The following is a 20,101-nucleotide window of genomic DNA, read 5'->3' as shown; positions in this document are numbered from 1 at the left end:
GAATGACAGTCTGTTGTGTTTTCCTCCTCAGTATAAAATGATGTGGTGCTTGCTCTTGACATTTGGAGACCTGCAACAGTGTGTTAGAAAATGTGCTCAGAAACAGATAAAATCTGGAACAAAATGAGCAGCGACCAAAAAAACGACACAGGACACAAATAGGACATTTTGCATTAGCTTTTAATGTTTTTATGAAGTTTTGAGTTTTCTCTTTAAACTGAATTTGTTTGCGTTTTCCCAGTAGTTCTGTGATTTTTTTTTTCATTATTATTCATCTGTTTTTTTTATTTTTTCATTTATCCTATCAGTAAAGGAGAAGAGTTGCTCAGGTAAATCAGCATTCACAGTCAAACCTTCATATGTTTTAACAACAGAACTGTTTTTTAGAAGTCTCTTTTGCACAAATGCTGTTGAACTATTACAGTTTCACCTTTTTTGTTCTTTACATGTTTAAAAAATAGAAAAGGTAAATAATAAACATTCCATTGAAATATATTTTATACAGCTCTTGATTCTTTTTATTTTTTCTCTCTCAGTGTAGAGACCATAAAATTAGATCCAGCATCAGTCTTTATAGAATAAACCCCGTTCACTGGTGGAGGGAAGCCTCTCGTCTCTCTGTCTCTGTCATCCTTCTTTTTTTCTCTGCCTCTTTTCAGTGGACACATACCATCAACCAACCAGCTGATCAACTGACTACTCAATCATTCAGTCAACGGTGCTATGAAATCCCAAATCCAACAGAGTGAACAGCTGCATCTGGACTTATGGCATGATGTATTCTTCTGATTAGGAAAATCTGCAGCATAAGAAAGATGAACAAGAGGAGGGACAGCGAAGATGAAAACAACAACAAAAACAATGGAAGGAGTTGACCTGGACTGACAGGTAGAGAGACAGGTGATGGTAGGCAGCTTGTCCGACAAAGAAAGGTTTTCCACGACCTCAGCATCCATGATTCAGAACAAAAATTGTGAACGTGGTGTCAAAATTATAGGGAAAGATGCCCCAAAAACATTCTTGGGATATGTTCTCAAAGGGTGACACACAAAGAAAATAGAATTACTCCACTTGATTTCGCAAACAAGCACCAAACACTCGACAACGGTGCTGGGAACCTTCTTGAAAACCATGATATGACTCATGAAACTGAGCCTGTTTTGCCTCCAGAGCGTGATCACATCAAGTAACGGTGAAAAATGCCCATGCCTTAGTATTAAAAGAAGCACAAGAAAAAAAACAGTCAATGAATGATTAGGGAAAAAACTTGAAGAGAATCAAAGAGAAATGGTAATAATCCAACACTACATCTTCTGACCTGACAGAGAAAGGAAGAGGAGAAGACGAGACCTTTGCTCTTTTTTTCCTTGGAGGAGAGGCTTCCCTTCACATGGCCATTCACAATTAGGTCATCATTTTAAAGTTTCCCACGCATGCATTTAGAATTTATCTCCAAAAAACAGGATAGAAAAACACAAGAACAAGGGATGCAAAAAGAAGCTTCTTCCTCAAAATAACTGAAGGAGGAGGAGGGGAAGGAGGAAGAGGGGGGGAAAGGACGGAAAGAGACGAGAGGGTGAGGAGCGTGGGATGGAGAGGGTGCTGCAAGAAGTGCAGACTGAAGTTTTCGGAGCCTGACATGCTAGCTATGAACTGACATCAGACATCAAATGGGTTGAGCTTTTCGCTTTTGACTGCACCCAAATTAAAGATGTGATATCAAATGTTTTTCCTCCACTGGGACGTAACAGATTTGGGTGTGGCTAGACATATTACACATGGAGCTGTGAAGCAACCGTTTCTGCTGCTTTGACCAATCAGATTTGTCTTGGCTTCTTGTCTAAAGACACTCACAACTCTCATCAGCCTTAAATAAAGCATGTCCTGATATGTATGGTCGCCGTTTAGGTTCAAGTAGAGCTGCACTATTGGTTAGCTCAGCTGTCAGTCTCCTCACAGGGGCGTGACTTAGCTCAGTCTGTGCAGCGAAGCTCAAATGCTAGGATGATGTTATGCTGCTGTGTTCCAGGCATGTTGGATCAACGTTGGAAAACTGACAAATTATCGTTAAACTGCTTCAAACACGATCAGCAACTGAAAAGATGATAGATAGATAGTGAAACTCTGGAGGGACATCGGGCCACATTTCAGAGTGAAACAACCCATTAGCTGTCGTTAGCATTCTGCCACTTCATAGCTGACATTATCACTTGATCCATCCATTGCGTTTTACTGCCAGGCTTAAATAAATGTGTGTTCATATTGAATAATTAATTTATATACACATATCGTATAACACTATCAAACATAACATTAGCTAGGAAGTAGGGTATGCTAATACGTTATCAAACATGTTGTTTTACCTTGAAATATATTGCTCTCCAAATGTTCCCTCTCAATCACCTTTGCAGTCGCTGATCAGTCTGGAAGTGATGAAATGATAGAGACTTGTCAGTTTTCCCATGTTTCTACGACTTGCACCGTGGAACACAGCGGCGTGACTTTTGAGCGTTCCACCCTGCGCGTGATGTTGGGGGGAAAATGGAAGAAATGCCATGAGAATATGGTCTATGCGTCCTCTCTTAAACACATCATTTATGCAGACAAACACACACATTTTTGCACACACTTGTAAGCACACAAAAACTTCCTTAAAAACTAGCTAGCTTGTACCGTTATTGCTCTGTCCCCGCTACACTGCAGTGGAAAAATCATGGTCTCTGTCTGTCTTCGACTGTGCAGCCATCATTACCTCTTTGTCTCCTACTGCTTTATAAGTCTCTGTTAGTCTTATTTAGGTTGGTCTCTGAGGCTACATGCCTTAGGAAATGTATGGAGGGAGAGGGGTGGGTGTGGGGAGTTGTGATGCGGTGGCTGTGCCCATATCCCATGAACCCTTGAGGCATTTCTTTTTCTTACATGTGCACTGTAAGCACCAAACAAGACACGACTTTGTTTGCTCTGATAGCTAAGTGTGCTAAACTAAGCATGTTACAAAGGTCATTCCTGTGGGACACCAAAGGACTGAAGATGAAAAATGACGTCAATCTTCCAATGTGAATTAACTATTTTGTACTTGTGTGCTTTTTTTTTTATTTGATGAGAACTTCAAAAATTTCACATAGGCTGCAAGTAAAAGACTTCAGGGTTTCTGGTCTTAATCAATCAACCAAATTTTGATCTCCATCACTGGACAACAAACCAAAATGTTTCGTCAGTGACTGCTGTCATTTGAACCTTCGTATCAAAATGCTGGCGTGGAGTGTGAAAGATGTTGGAGTCTACCAGACAGCGAGGGTCTAATGCTGCAACACATTGCAAGTCAGAAGTCAATATTTCCAAAGTTGGTATTCCTGACTTCCAGTCTAAATGCGTCCTAGTGCATTTGCTCATGAAATGCATTTATATGGCAAGCCTGTGAACTTCACAAGCAACTACAGCAGCTGATTTAACAGATTAGCACACTTAATAAACGACAGGAGAAGAAGGCTTTAAATCAACTAAATGGACATGGAAAATACAAATTTGTTGTAACAGGACATTTCATGACACAACATAAAATAAAAAGAGATGAAAAGTTAAAAAAGTAACTGTTCACTGTGTGTGGCACCACACTGCTGTTATGTTGGTGGTGTTTGTCAGTCTTGGTGGTTCTTGCCTGAGTTTACAACTTGGAATTCTGACTTGGATGACTGTTCCGAGTTCAATGGAATGCAGCATAATGACAGACACAGTCAAGTTGCATCAAGGGAATTGTAGGATGCTTGACTCATGCTAGAGGCCTCATATGCTTCAATTTTGGCCTTGTTTTTGAAATCTGTCCCTCAGACTCCTGATCTTATAAACCATCAGAGTACGGGTTGCTACATTACATTTGTTTCTGTAAAACCCCTCGTTTGCACAGCCTTTAGGTACACAGCACGACTTTATCGGCAATTTTGATTTGCAATAGTGTCTATCAAAATTGTTGGCTCAATCACACACGGATTTATTGCTAGACTTAGGGTTTAGGGTTAGGGTTTACATCCACAGTGAGGGGTTAGGGCCATAGAAGATGTCCCATTATAATCACTTTGCAGTGTGTGGCCAGGTTACAAGTCTGTAACAAAAAAACTCTTCTCCCTCTGATATCTACAATAGCCACATCTGGCCTCCTGACTAAACCCCCTCCAAAGACGATCTGAGACTCATGACCGATTGTTCTTCAAGAGCACAATGACATAAAGCCTGTAGCCCAACTGGTGCGTGCATAGGCTCTCTTTATGGTCACTGCATGCTTGAATACAAAAGCATTTATCAATGCATTGTTATCTTCATGATCACAATTCATCACAATTGCACGTGCTAAAATATGCAAAATATATGATATGTAAACCTACAGTTTTAGCAAAAAGAGAAATGCTGAAAACAATATAATGAACAGAACGGATGACACTGACAGAGTTGTGTTCACCTTGGTATAGCTACAGTACAGTACATGGAAGGCTATTATTCATTTTTGACATTTTCTGAAGCTCTACTTTAAACTTTTAGGAAGACAAGTGATATAAAATATCTGAACTGATCCCTAATATCATCACATACAGTACCACAGAAAAAGAACACCCTGGAAGCAATGAGGCTTAGTGCGGTGCGGAGGGACAGCGGGACACATTGTTTTTTACACCAAAATGACCAAAAGAAAAATCTACTTCCAGGCTTCAAGTAGCATTGTAGGGACACAGATTTACTCACTGGACTGATCATAATGTTCCTTTGAAACTATTATTTGAAATTTCACACTTTCCTGAAAAGACAAACTGCAGCATCATAACACGTCAACATTCCACCTCTCAGTTTTGATACAGTGTATTCCTGAGATAAGTCCTGTTTTTCTAATTGATTTTTGGCTCCCTGCTATTTAAGACTCCCCCAGAATGATACAGAGAAAAGTGTCTCGAAGATTAAAATGAAAAACAAATGAAAGAAAAAAATAAAACATTGTAAGACCCATTATTTCGGCTGTGGGGTGTGATGACATACAGTAATTTTAAACAGAGTATGGATGCCAAATTGTGATCTTTTTGGTTCCCCTTATACACACATTGTTGTCCAAATTAAAAACTTGACATGTAAGCAGCTAGGGGATCTGTTCTGTCAGCCATGGCCCTTGACGTTATCAGATTCAGTCAGCACGGATGCACACACTGTAAATGACAGGACTTACACTGTTAATAGTCTGCTTTTCATACATTGCACGACCCTAGACATAATAAAATAATGAAAAGCAGCTTGACTCTGAAATATGAAAAAAAAAAAAAAAAAAAGTGAGCTGAAACCTCTTTGTCTTGTCCTGGAGGGCTTTCCAGTGAGCTACCAGACCTTGGTTGAATCCAGATTTCGAGACTTCCCTCACTTACAGATACAACATACTCAAGAGTCTGCTCTCAAGAGTCTCTGAGATGCGACCCGACTGTTCAAATCCTCAATTCATCAAGTGTGCAAAGTGCCTTTTCTGTAGACTTCTCCAGATTATACAATAACAATATGAAAATAATCACAGTTAAAGAAAAGTGTACTGTGCATATCCAACAAAACCTGTCTTAACTAAACAGCAGACTCGGCACATCTTGCATAAATTGCCAATCTCAACATTAAGAACCATTTAGAAAAATAATGAGGGCTGGGGTACAGGGTCAAGATTTCCTATCAACACAGAAAATGTAGGTCTTAATGTCTTTCTTGTAGAACACGGGATAATGGTTGAAGCTTCACACTACAAATGATAAAACTTTAAGGGATCCAGTCCACAAATCCTCAGGGTAGACATCTGGATTTAGACCCTCTGAGCGAGCACATCTGTCTGTTTATCAGCCAGGACATAGCAATGGTTTGCCAGAATATAATATTTTAGCTCAATAGCCCTTGTCAAAAAGCATGTGCAGCTCATGATCTTGCAGATTTGTCTGCAAATAGCTGGACAGTTTTCATCAAATGCTTGTTTTCTGTCATCTGCTCTTTCTGTGAGTGTGAGTTTGTTTTAACAGGGAAGAAGCTATGAAGCTATGAATATTTTGTTTTGATGTTTGTCATAGCCCTACTGTATGTCAGCCACAGAATGAAAAACGTACACACATGAATGGATTTTTTAGACAATGGGCCCCTGGGCTTAGACATGTAAAAAGCCTCCCACCCTTCCTACAAAGGAGCAAAAGACTGAAGCAGTTTTGCGTCTCTTTGTACTCATTTGATTGGCCAGAAGGCTCCTAAAGCCTTGGGCCTGTGTCCAGTGGGCCCATTGGCACACTTCTGGACTTACCATCAATAATAAATGGCAAAGATAGTTAATTAAACATTTGTTAAAAGTTATTTCACTGTTAACAAACAATGGAATGCTTTTTAAAACAATTTTTTAAGGGTTAGGGTTTGTAACTGTTAACAATTGTAACTGTTAATAAACATTAATTGCAACAGTGCAGTTGCTTAATAAATGGTTTCTAAAGCATTTCATTGTTTGTTAACAGTAAAAAATAATCAGACTAACTAAAGTTTAATTAAATATAATTTGGTGTGGTGTGGCCACATCATCTCACAAACCAAAATGCCAATTAACACAGAGTGATTCAAATAAATAAAACAGCATCAAGTGAACATTAGTGCTCACATGAGATGCATTATAAAGACATGAGAAGACAAATAATGAGAAGTACCAGCACAATCCAAATCCAGATAATATAGATTCTAACAATTTACATTTTTTTGTCACACATCTGTCCAGAACTGCTAGCTTTCTGTCCAATCAAAGTGCTTCTACCATCTTTAAAGGCATTTCCATCTTTCTGTGTAATTCACTCGTTTCATCTAACTCTATCCACAGATTCTGAGAAGAAAGTGTTTTTCCTGCAGCCCAGCAGGGTGTCCTCACATCTGCCTGTTCTTACTTGGCCAACCCTGTTTGAACACATAGAGCCAAGATGGCTGCCTCTCACCCTGGGGGAACCACCACCAGCACTCAGGAGCTGCTGCTCATCCACTGATGCTGGTGCGACTAATGAGCTGTACACTATGCACCTGTGTCTTTTCTGTCCTCTCAACAAGGGAATGATGCTCGGCTACTTTCAGGTTTCAGTGTTAAAGCACCCTGTTGTAGCAGTTTGACCACAGTGTTTAAATGAGAAATGCGTATCACATCACAAAACAATTTCTAAAGTCTTTCAAATCGCATCACTTTAGTAATCTGGAAAGCCTCCACTCTACAGGCTAAACCTTTGGCTGTCTTTGCTCAGTTTTCAGCCCCTTTATTCATTGGCTTATGGTATAGTTATTACATGTTTTAACTGGGCTTGTCAAATATTGTTTTCAGAACAAGCTAGGCTAAAACTGTTATCATTTGGCATGTCAGCAGGACCATACATGTTCTGGGACAGTTTTACAGAATCTGAAATAGTTTGGCTTTGATGATTACTTTAACCCATAATGATCGTCATGTTTTAAGTGGTTATAACTTATTTCTCAACTTCATTCATTAAAAAAATACTTTGTAAAAGAAGCTACACTTTTAAGTAACACCAGGAACACCATGAAGCAAGTGATTATTTTCCTGAGCTATTTTGAAAACAGAAGCATCAAAACTGAACAATACGGGAGCCTTAAGTGAGTAATATCGTGGCTACATTCAAGCTAACTCAAGTAAGGGTCGTAAATCACAAATCCCACTTAGCACGCAAGTCGCAAGACAACATTCAAGATGAAGTAGGAAATCTTACAAGGAGTGCTATTCAGTATGAGATTGTGTGATTTAAAGGGCATTTGGCAAAGCTACACCATGAAAAAGCTACTGGAGAAATTATTTGCAGATGACTGTTGTTAGTTTGTGTCTTCCGCCTTTCAATCCACATACTGTACATACAAATTCTCTTTCTTTGTGTTTGTCAGGGACAAACTCAATGTGGAGTTTTCTACAGTTACACTTGCTGGGTTTTTAAAGGCTGATTCTGACAAATTTGGACTGTTTTTAGACCGTAACTAAAAGAATCATGTCATGGACAGTGTGCAGGATTCTTTGATTTTTCGTCTATCGTTTGTCGGCGAAAAACTATATGGAAATAAAGGAGATTTATTATCAAAAACCTGATACTAGATCATGATGAGGGGGCATTTGATTAAATATAATTTAAAAGTTAACCTAATTAATCAAATGTGGGAGTTGTCTCTCTTTTAGAATGCTTAGAAGGTCTCACAGAATTTATTGGTGGCCTCTGAGGGAAATTGGATTTCTGAAATGCTGGTTGTGTTCATGTATTGGTTCATAGTTCAAGTGTTGATACAGCATGATTTAATAATTAAAAACATGCATTAATTCTAACTCCTAACCCCATAAAGCAGAAATTATTTTTTACCCCAACCCTAATTAACAACACTATAGGAAACACAAATTTCTGCTTGGAAAAGAAACATTACATTCTCATCAGACATCAATCTAACCTAGTGGAATAACAGCCCTGGATGATGAGGCAGCCATCTTATACCCTCTCACCTGAGGAAGTAAAGAGTCCTTCCTGGATCACCATGCAGGTAAGTAAACCCACCTAGATGACATTTCTAACCTCGAAGGTGTGATTTTGCCGTGGATAATCAAGGTCAAGAAAAGGTCCCGAGAAAAGGGACAATAGACATTTTCAATTCAAACACACAGGATCAATGACATCTCAGAGTGGACAGCACAGTTCAGTTCAACATCAGTTTGATAGTCCTGGGTCCAAGTGGGGACACAGACACACACAGCTGCCATTGGAGAGAGTAACATATAAGGGTTCTGGTAAAAGGCTACAAGAGGAGGAAGAGGAGGAAGAAGAAGCAGAGTAGCAGCCAGGTGAGAAGTATTAGTAGTAGTAGACGAAGTTGTAGTAGCAGAATAAATACTTGCAGACGTTGGGAGGAGTCTTCTGGGATTTTAAAAGGGTCAGGGGATCTCCTAAGATTTCTTAAAGAAACAAAACAGGGTACTTGTTGCAACCCCTTTTTTCCTAAATGGTGTTTTGTCATTAAAAACAAAATTGAGAAAATCTTTTTTTTAAACATAATCCTACTTTTTTTTTAAATTTGTTGCATATAAGATAATTTCTTTTAAATTTTAATCGTTAAATTCTCAATTTCTAGCCCTGTTATTCATGGGGGAGATCAGAATGGCTTGCAGAAGTCATGCAGAATATTCATGCTGGTAAACAATGTCATAAAAATGCATTTCTAATTTGCAATCATTGCCATTTTTTTTTTGTCCCTAGAATAGTTTCTCAAAGATGTACTCCCGCTCCTGCTGAATACCTGCTTTCTTTCAAAAAGCTTCTATCTTCTCGCCCCACATCCCCAGAGGTATAGAGTGTATGGTCTGCAGAATCTCCTCCCCCCCTTCCTCTGTCCCTCAGAGGGGGAGGGAGCTCCTCCTCATCCATCATGCCTTCTGAGAGAGCAGTCTGCTGCAGAAGATGCTGTTTTGCACATTTTAGCAGCCAGTTTTGAGGGTTGTAAAGGAGCTTGAACGACGATGATGATGATGATGACTTTGCATTGACATTGCTGGGTGAAAAAAAAAAAAATCTCTGGTCTCTCTCCCCCTTTCTCATGGACTCCTTCCTTTCTTTCTCCCCATATTTTATTAAATCCATCCATTGTGTCTTTGACTGTCTTTCTCCGGGTTTTAATTGGTTTCATTCATGCCATGCAGTTTTGTTAAAGAGGAGGAGCAGCAGCGATGCTGAGATGCAGGGAAGGGGGTGGTCAAGATACGGTAAAGACTCGAGAGGGAAAGAGAGAGTGAGAGAAAGAGAGAAAGAAGCTCAATCGCATCTTTATTTTCAGTGACACCTCCTTTTTTCTTTGCAGATGCTGGGACACTTCTGCGTCCTTCACTCCAAATGATAGATATGTCCATCCACGTGTCTGTCTTTGGGTTAATTCCATCACAAGGTGGATTTAAACTGGCTCTTTGATCAGTTGAACTTGAAGTCCCAAGATGTCAACTGTCTCAGATGATACATCATGTCAAATATAAATGTGATATGGCTGATGTTTTCTGATATGTATGAGTAGATTTCAGCCAGAGGTCCTGTAGCTCAGCAGAGATTACCAGGGCGGCTCGGCCTGTGCAGCCCAGCAGCAATGCTGGATCGGACTCTGCCAGAGCTGTTAGACATCAAGATGGACCACCCCTCACCTTGCATAGTGCTTTGAGTGCCAAATTAATGGAACATCCACTGGAAATCAACAGTTGTGAATGCAGCTTCTTTGAAATAAAACGAGTGATCAGTAAAGCAATAACACAGCAAAATGACAAAGACATAGAGGGCATCCTTGTCACATGGTTTCCAAATCCAAGTCTGTCAGAGGCCCTCTGGCTGCTACGCTGGGAGCATCCATGCTGTGGTCTGCTCTGAAAAATCAGTTCAAAAGACGAGGAAATGGTTGGTTTCCCATCTCAAAATGGCTTACATGTGATCATAAGCATTTTTCTTCACTGGGATCATCAGCGAGCTTGCATATGAATGTGTCATACAGATGATGAAACGTTCAGGTCAGTGTCAGTGACTGTGATGATTTCTACCTCTCATCTTCTTTTGTCTCTTTCTCTCTTTCTCCCCCCCGTTTTCTACAGTGAATCCTGTTGGAGGAGATGGAGGAGCAGCGGTTTAAAGTTTATTGTTTTTCCTCTTCTTGTAGGGAAAGGGGGGAGGGGGGGTTTAGAAACTCAGCACTGAAAGGGAAGCAGAAAAGAGAGTTTAGTGAGGACTTGAAGTGAATAAGTTATGACTGCTGACCCTCAGACACCAGACCATGGCATAGAGTTTGATCGCACCCTGATAAAGGCTGAATTTGTTGCACTACCCATTGATTGAAAGCACTTTATAATAGGTGATAAAGACTTTAGATATTCCAGATTTGGTAATCATTTGATTTAACTCTATACCAATCATTTACTTTGTTTGAATTATAAGCAGATATAGGAACATCCAGGTCTGGTGCAGATCAAGGTCAAAGTCCGTATTTACATACTGTTAGTCAGTGGAATGATGCTGGTGGGTAAATTAATGTCTTCTTCGATTTCATAAGAATGGCATCTGCTCTAATACACGGTCCTGCAATAATAATCTTTTCTCCAATAAGCGGTTGATAATTTCTTCAATACATTTCCAGGAAACTTCCAACTGGTTTCTGCTTAACTTCTGCTGATAATGCCAATTTTAACTTTCAACTGGTTTCTGTCTGACTTCCTTTCAGCAGGCCACTATATAAAGTGAGCTGTTGCAGCTGATTTCCATCTAGTTTCTGTCCAGCCTCTGCAGGTCAGTAAACTGAAGTATGTTTTTTAACCATTTACAATTCCACCAGTTTCACATCAGCAGATCACTCCAACATTGGAACAATTTTCCTAAATGTCTTCTTTAATAGTTAGCCACCGTAGTGCTGGTTTAATTCCTTAACCTATTAACAATTTAAAAAATGGCAATTATTTTACCCACCATCACAGAAAAATCAAATTTCAGCATTCATTCAGTTGTTCTGATTTCCGTTCCCTCTGCTGAGGTTAAGATAGATTTCTGAGGTTCAGTGTGGAACCACATAAGGCATTGACCTGTTTCCCAAAAGCATCAACACTGGGTAAAATCACTTGTTTGTATATATTGTTTCGGATGCAATAGACAGTTCCATATTTTTGTGAAGTTTAACAAAACAAACTTCACTCAAAATCCATTAAGTTTCTTTTTCTGGAGCTTTCAACCACATGTCACAGCCTTCATCAGCAGGTGAAGTTGTCACAGAGCTGCAATCATCCTAAATGCAATACTGAGCATAGTTCTGAGGTATTGTGCTTCACTTGAGTGTCATTTCATGCTACTGTATACAGTACATTTCTTACTCCATTAATAAAATTATTTTCCCTCAAAACTATTCAGATGGTTTATTTAAATAATAGGCTTTTTCTGAGTATTCTTACTTTGTGTTATTCGTACTTTAACTCAATAAAAAGGTTTGAGTACTTCCACTGACACATGATGGTGACTGAGCAAACTCCATCTGCTGTTGAAGACAGTGAGCTGCGGTTGAAAGCTCCCAAAAATAAGTTGAGTTTCGATTTTTTGAAGAATGTTCCGAGCTGAAACATTTATTTCTGTCTAATTTATAACACAAATAATATAATAGCATGATATTGTAAAATTGACCCCATACAAAAAGTCAAGTGCTCTGACTACGTTCTTTTGTCTTTTAACTTCCTGTCTACACAGGCCAATGGGGCTGTGTTGCACTGTGCAGATTAACATCTGCTGCTTGTGATCACTAATTGGATCAGCTGGTCATGCTTCTGTTATAATAGTCACAGTGACTGGTCAGTGTGTGTTTACAGCATATGATATTCTAACACTAGTTGTCTAATTGTGGCCATTTACACTTGTGTTCATACGATATTTCTATATCCAGCAGGAGACTCATCTGGTTAGCTTTCCATGACATGGCTTATTATTGTATAACTAGCTCATTATTCAAAATTATAATGGAATTGCCTACACCTAACTAAACCATAAGCACAGTGTTGTCACTGAATCAGATTGAAAACCTACAGAAATGTAAAGTTTCAACATATCCATGGTTAGAAGAAATCTAAAACTTCTGTGGTGGACGTGGTGTTGTGAGGTCATGTGACCTCTCTACCTTTGACAAATGTGTAGTTGGCTCTGTGATCAGCACTGTGACTTTTAACTTGTATTTACTTTAGCCAGCAAAGGTAACCAGAAGTTTCAAGACAAAACAGGAAGTGGAACAAGTGAAAAACTGGGCAGGTCTCAAAAGACCAATATTAATACACTAAATGTTGACAACTGGTTTGTCCAGTGCTATAATGTCAACACACTGAATCCCAGAGATGCTTTTGGCAAAGAGGCAGTGGGAGTTGATTAATGTTCTACATGAGATTGATAGTGTTAGCCATTGTAGAAACCCTTCTTTCTTTAATACTGCTGCACAACTTTCCAAACAGAAGAATGTGGAAATATCAAAGACTTCTACAATGGCAGACTGAGTGTTCCTAGTCTACTGTGTAGTTTCCAGTGGTGCTCAGTGCGAAAAAGTTGTTGGTACTAATGGAAACTGCAGTAACATTATACTTTACACTAAGGCAAGGAAATGACAGGCCAAACACACCACTGAAGCAAAGAAAAGACACGTCACTACAAAGCTTGCCCGGCCCAGCTGACATGCAAGTACACCAAGAACACAGAGTTTGAATGTGACACACACTAGCATTTCTCTCTGTCTCTGAATCTCACACACACAGACAACCTGCAGAAGTCCTTGGGGGGCTGCTCAGTCCTCTGATATAACCAATCTTTGGACACTAATTAAAGTAGCTGATGAGACCAAGAGACATCGAGGTCATGGAATGAAATCGAAAGATGTCAGAGGTCAAAGTTCAAACCAGAGGACTGCAACCAACCAGGACTGGGCGAACGTCCAGACCAAGAGCTGAGAGTGGAACATCTCAGTTGGTGTGTCCTGCACATGTACAGACCAGACCTTGGCCAAATAACAACGCTTTAGCTTTTTGATTGATCCCACTTCCATCAGACGGGCACGGCTTGCTGCATCAGGTCATTTCATTTTCTTTTTTCTTTTTTTTCTTTTTTATACCCTTGTGCAGTTTGCGTTTGCCCGAATGACAAACTACACATTTTCCTGCACGCGTGTGGGATAAAACAAGCCGTAGGTAGCTTTTGTACAGGCTGTTTGACCCAGGTGTGGTGCACACAAAGGCTACACAAAAGAAAAAGGTAAGGAAACAGAGTGCGGCACACAACACGAAAAACACATAGAACGTAAAACAAAATGTCACACCAACACAGAACCACACACAGGTGAGGAAACACAACACAAGGAGCAAAACGGTGCACGGGAACAACAGTGAGATACACATTCTTACATGGAGAAGTGATTTTGCTTCTTTCTGTCTTTCCTCCTCCTCCTCATCATCATCACCACACTTTTCTGTCTTCCCCAAACTTTTTCCTCCTCCATCTCCTCCCTCTGATGCTGCTTGGCTGACAATCCACTCGGAACACATCGTTCCACTCAGAGCATTTCTCCCCTCCTCCCCATCTACATCATATAGTCTTTTTCATTCATTTAAATGTCCAGTTCCTGTCTTTCTCCTTGGTGAAATCCAGTGTTTAGCCAATCGTTTTATTTTCGTGTGCGAAGGTGCTCCAATTTCAGTCAATTCCTTTTTTGGTTTTTGCTGTCAGAGACTTCAGTATGAGGGCATGGATGGTGTTGGGGGGTTCAAAGTCTCACAGAAAGAGGGACACAGTTATTGGGAGAGCGTGGAGAGACGAGGGACGCCACAAGGAGAAGACAGGAAACAGTTGGACAAGAAAAGCAAAATAGCATTTTGAAGGAGGGGCGCAAGAGCCACAAAACAGAGCACAGAACAGAGGAAAAGCATGACTTTTTTTCTTATCTTTCCATTTTTCAGACATACAATACATATTTGAGGGAACATGGGTGAACAGGAATATTGGGGTGGGGGTGGGGTGCAAAAGAGAGATTGAGAAAGAGATACCTGAGTTGTGAAAGGATGGAAAGGAGAGCGATGCTGGCAACAAGGGGAAGAAGCTAAAGAACCAGCAGAAATTTCAATTAAAAACTTTGACTTTGGGGTCCCTCTGCAGTGTGGTTCCTTATTAAACGCAACCTCCTCAAAGACCTGTCCAGATCAACTGTAGAAAAATAATACATCAGATCATTTAAATCATTTAGCTGGTACGAGGCTCATTCATGAGGCAAAAGATTTAAGTCCTAATTTTTGGACGGTGCCACACACTTTCTATAGAGACTAGTGCAGACTCTCCAAAATTTTGAACTTAAGTCATTATGGCCAAATTAGGGTGGTGCTCCTGTCATGAATTAGCTCAATCCCAGTCAAGGCTGGATTAACAAACGGGCAAAGCTGGCAACTACCCCAGACCCTCAGGGACCCGAAGGCACCAGATTCAACTGTGTTGTAATTAATTTGTGATGATTTGATTGATTGCAAATTTTCGGAGTAACAAACCCAACTGAAGCACAATCAAGCCTGTGACCAGAGAAGAACATGGTCATATTGGAGGATTCGGTGAAACCTTCAATGAAATAGACATGACTTTTTTTTTTTGTCTTTTCCATTCAATGCCAATGTTTAAAAAATTGTTGCTTTCTATAGTGTCTACACATGGCAAGTATGATATGGTTATGGTCAGGCAAAGATCATGTTGATGGCAAATAACTGCCAAGGTTAAAGTATGGCAACCAAAATACGTTGGTACAGTAAAGATGGCTGTTGCTGTTAATAACAATTGAACAGTAATTGCACGTCTCTAGAGAGAAACAGACCACCCTGACCTCCACACTCTGGCTCCCACCTTGGTACAACAAGGTCACACATCATTTCTAGAGATACTGGGTTGAAATAGTGAAGACCTTAAGCTCTCAGCAGGAAATGCACGTGCCATGTCCTCTGTACATTAAACAAAGGTTCCTCAAGTCTATTCAGTGACTTCATCAGCAAAAATAATGTTTAGGAAGCCCAGTTATTAGGCTCCAGGGTCCAACTGTTTTGGTCACACCAGTGCACATGATATTCAGCAGGTCAGATTTGGAAAATCCTTGTGTGTGTACTTGGATTTAAATGAAGGAAAACATTTATCTGCACCTTAATTTCTGTTAACAATCATTACAAAATGTGTTAAGAAATGAAAGCATTTTATTGGGTGCACCTAAATTGCTGCTGGTGCACCTAGATGAAAGGTTAGGCGCACCACTGCAACTAGTGTAAACTCACTGGAGAATAGTGACAAGTGGAAAGGGTTTGTGTCCTCTGACGTCATTACAGAAAAAATGGACTTCCTGGTGTCACTGGATTTCATGATGCTGTGATTGATATACAAGCCACACAAACGTGGGATTTACATTTATCCTTGATTGAAGCATTACATGTTTACCATTGCAAAGGATGGGCATTCTCTTCTTCTTGGACGAATATGTGTTTCGTACCTTCAAAAATGGTGTCTGAAAATGGGGAGCTGACTTATAATCACGGTCATTTATATCAGACCAACACTGCATCGTGCTTAAATGGGTATTCTTAAATACATTTGCATTCAATCAAGGTTCGATCAAACACACATGGAGAACCAAAGGAGGGTGGGGTTGCTCAAAAGAGATCTGCAGTTCAGTTTTGGCCGAGGCCCCCTGGCAGATTAATCTGGCCCTGATCCTTGTCCTTTGTGGGAGGTTGCATTGAATAATTGCACTCTCACACTGAAGAGGTATCCTTCTTCTGAACTCACTGCAGTTTAACTGCGAGTGAAGATAACAGGACTGGACAGAAGGGAATGGAACGAGACATGGACAGGGTGGAGTAAGAAACATAATGAAAAGCAGATGAACAAAACAATGGACAGGGAAATTTTGGTAAGGAGGTATCTTGGGAGGAGAATGGTCTCTTCTCTCTCTTGCAGAAGAGGAGTTGAGACAATGATGGAAGAAGCTGGATTTTTTTCATGTCCTAGCATTAGTTCACAGTTACTGCTTCTTTTTGCATATATCTGATAAGCGCAGGGCTTTCAGAACAGTTCTCTGTGAAAAGAGAGGCAAAAGAAAGGAGAAGAAAATCATAAGCTACGATTGTTAAATGTTTATCTTATCATAAGTCTCTCAAGATCGATAAGAAAGCAGCTATACAAGACCTACTAGAAACATTACCCCTCCCCATCCTGCAAAAATAAACTTTCCCACCCCCACCCGGCCCCATTACAGTACCTAACTTGGTCTCTTTCGACCAATAGCATCATAGCATTTTGGCATGCATAATTTCAGCCCGTCCCACCTCTTGCATTCAAAGAGGTGAAGATTTTTTGTCCTGCATGCTTTGTTAGTGCATACGTTTGCGTCTAAACACACACATCCATACACACTCTTAGTAGTCTAAATATTATATACACATTCATTAAGCTTGAGACTAAAATCTTATCAAACCTCCTCACATCATAAGTCATATCAGTTTCCTTATTGCTTGCGATGGGAACCCATGCAGATTCATCTACGACACAAACTTTACATATGTACATCATCATGACAAAAGCGACCAATCCGCAGTGGCCTCGGGGAAAAGTGACAGACACACTCCAAACAAGTGGACGTTGGGGAGGGAGAGGAGGGTACGTGAAAATGAAATGGTGAGAAACAACAGACAGGTTCAGTAGAGAGACTGGAGTGTGTGTTTACATCTATGTATGTGTGTGTGTGTGTGTGTGTGTGTGTGTGTGTGTCTAAAAAAAAAAAAAAAAATAGGAGTTTCATCCTGAATTCCCACTAGATTAAAACCTCACAATCATTCATTCATACGTTCATTAGCATTAGGTTGGACTTCGACGACAAAGGAAACAGGAAAGGGTTAACCCTATATGACCCCAAATCAGGGTCACTTAAGGTTAAAAGAATAGCTTGATATTTTGGGAAAATTTCTGATTCAATTTCTTTCGGAGAGTGAGATATGGAATCAATATAAATCTCATGCCTGTGTCGTACATATCCAGAGCCAGGAGGCATTTAAAGACTGGAAGCAGGGGAAGCAGCTAGCCTGGGCCTCAACAGTAAACTTACTAACACACTAACACTAACACCTCTGAAACTTATTGACATATTGTACCTCTTTTGTTTAATCTGTACACAAAAATAATTGTGAACATGACAGGTTGTGGTTTTAGGTGTTTTGTTTTTTTTTCAATTATGTGAGGTTGTTCAAAAATATACTTTGGGTTAAAAGTCTCGTCATGTGGTACGTGATGTCACTACGTCACTCTCGTAATGTAAGTGACACAAGTAACCCTCATTTATGTACGTTAGCTTACTTCAGTGACATACATTAAAAACAAATCACTCTTGCCTCTTGGTCACCAAGGTGATGCGGGCCCTGCCCTCCGGAGGGACCTGACCAACCCACTATTCTGACTTTTCTCGCTCTTTAAACGACTACACTGGAGGGGCTCTTGAAAGGTGATGCTAGCGGGGTTACTACAGCCTCACACTTAGAAGTGTAGGTCCACTGACAAGGCTGCTGTATTTGATGCATTGGGAGTGAGGACAGGCTGCACACAGACGTGAAATTAATAGAGATTATCTCATCTGACTCGCGGCAAGAAAGGGAGTGACTGTTTTTCCCAGAATGTTAAACTAATTCTTTAAATACACAATTATCAGCTCATCATACAAGTCATTCAGTGATCTCACCTCCCAAAACTGAAACAGCTTTTTCCTCTTAAAAAAGGAATATCCTCAGCTCATTTCCTTTTTTTTTTTTTTTTTTTGGCAAGAACCAAGAGACAAACAGAGCTTAATAAACTTCCTCTGCACATTTAAGTGGCTCTTGTTCAAGGGTATTCCTGACTCAGCAGAGTCTACTGTGTGTTCGCTGAGTAGTTAGTAAGTTTTTTTTCTTTTGGGAATCCAATGCAAATCAAAAGGAATGATAAAGCTCTGTTTCTTTCTGATGGGACGTGAGAGCAACAGATGAGGACAAGGGATTACAACAGATATGAAACCTAACCAACAGACACATGATTACTGTCTACAACAATAAAAAAAATAGGACACTAGTTGAGAAAATCAAATACATTTCTGCAAAGATCTGAAAAATCAGCATAAAACGAAAAGTAAACAACATTTATATTTAAGAGCAAAGAAACTGTTGGAAACAAAAGTACACTCGCTGACACACGTTATCATGTGATCACACTCAGGTTGTTATTAATAATCATCCAAACTAAAATTACGTGATCATTTCTCCCTGTCTTTCTTGCAGAGGCAAAGGATAATTTATATTTCCAAGTTGACATTTGTGCATCTTATTACAGAGGTAGATGCAGGTTTGGGCACACACACACACAAACACATGCACACACAAACAACCATGTGCACACTTGTCATGTGTGCTGCAGATATAACATGTCTGAACAGAAACGCACAGATCCAACCACCGCTGTCTCATATATCTACATTGCATATTTCTGTCTGTATGCTGTCTCTTTTGTCGTGTTCCCACTCTTCTTCCCATGCGGCGTTTTTGTCGTCCGCTCTTCCTCTACCACGGGCTGTCGCTCCAGTAGCCGTTCACGGTGCCTCCTACTGAGTGGCCGCAGCCAAAACAAAGAAGAGATGGACGGACAGAAGAGGAGGGAAGGGGGAAAGGAGCATTTGGGGGGTTCAAGAGGGGCAAAAACAGGGAAAGAAAGAGAAGCCAAAAAGGGAGAAAACTAAAAATATTGCCACTGGCTGCTGAGTCACACTGGAGTCAGTGCAAGTAGAAACGCTGTTGGCGGTGATGGTGGTGGTGGTGGTGGTGATGATGGTGGCGGGATGAACTCAGACTTGAGGGAAACCACACTTCTCACACTGAGGCTGAGCTGCCATGTCCGAAACATTTTCCAGATAAAGAGAAAGCCAATCACCCCGCCACCTCAAAGGAATAGTTTGAGATTTCTGGAAGTTTGCCAATTTGCTTTCGAAGATTAATATCAGTCTCAGCTGGAGTCGGGAGGTGGTTAGCCTAGCTTAGCATAAGACTTGAATCAGGGGGAAAGAGCTAGCCCAGCTCTGTTTGTTTGCTCTGCAAAGGTATGATGGTAAGAAAACCTGGCAAGGCCCTGGAATGTGTTCACAGTTTCAGCGCTTTAACAGCATCAAGCCAGATTAACTGTTTCCCCCAGCTTCTAGTCTTTATACTGAGCTAGGCTAACTGAGTTTGGAGTCTAGCAATATACTTAAAATGAGAGTACAGACGTAAGAGGGGTATCAATTGTCTCATCTCACCTTTGGAAAGAAAGCAAGTAAGCTTCCTTTGCACCGTTCCCTTAAACCTTGGCTAATGACTGAATGAAAGCACGACAAAGAAAACAGAAGTGATCATCCCTTTCTTCTGGCTGTGCAGCGCAGCCTTCTGCTGAGAGCCCAGGTGAGAACGCATGGAGAGCAGGTGAAGAGTGATGGTGTGGTAAAGATCAGACCCTTTTACTACAGTGTCTATGACTTTTTTTCATTT

General features: G+C 40.3%; 1 protein-coding gene across 7 annotated transcripts in view; it reads right to left on the bottom strand.

Annotated features, from left to right (window-relative positions):
• Nucleotides 1-162: 162 nt before the first annotated feature.
• Nucleotides 163-20,101, bottom strand: part of LOC311268685 (voltage-gated potassium channel KCNC1-like) — a 96,142-nt gene continuing 76,203 nt past the window's right edge. The window contains exons 5-6 of one of the 7 annotated variants that reach the window (XR_014623999.1): nt 13,949-14,744; nt 163-10,729 (exon numbers count right to left, since the gene is read on the bottom strand). Coding sequence is in view for 4 of the 7 variants with exons in the window: in XM_084372450.1 (XP_084228576.1) it covers nt 16,577-16,641 (65 nt within the window). In the remaining 3 variants the exon portion in view is untranslated. Of the gene's footprint in view, nt 10,730-13,948; nt 16,642-16,813; nt 19,189-20,101 lie in introns of those variants that run through there. The other 6 variants (XR_014624000.1, XM_084372449.1, XM_084372450.1 and 3 more) reach the window with 6 other exon arrangements.

This window comes from Pagrus pagrus (assembly GCF_965226575.1).
Source record: "Pagrus pagrus genome assembly, chromosome: 13".
Lineage (NCBI taxonomy): Eukaryota > Metazoa > Chordata > Actinopteri > Spariformes > Sparidae > Pagrus > Pagrus pagrus.
The sequence above is the reverse complement of the archived record's forward strand: the minus strand, read 5'-3'. Positions and strand labels throughout refer to the sequence as shown.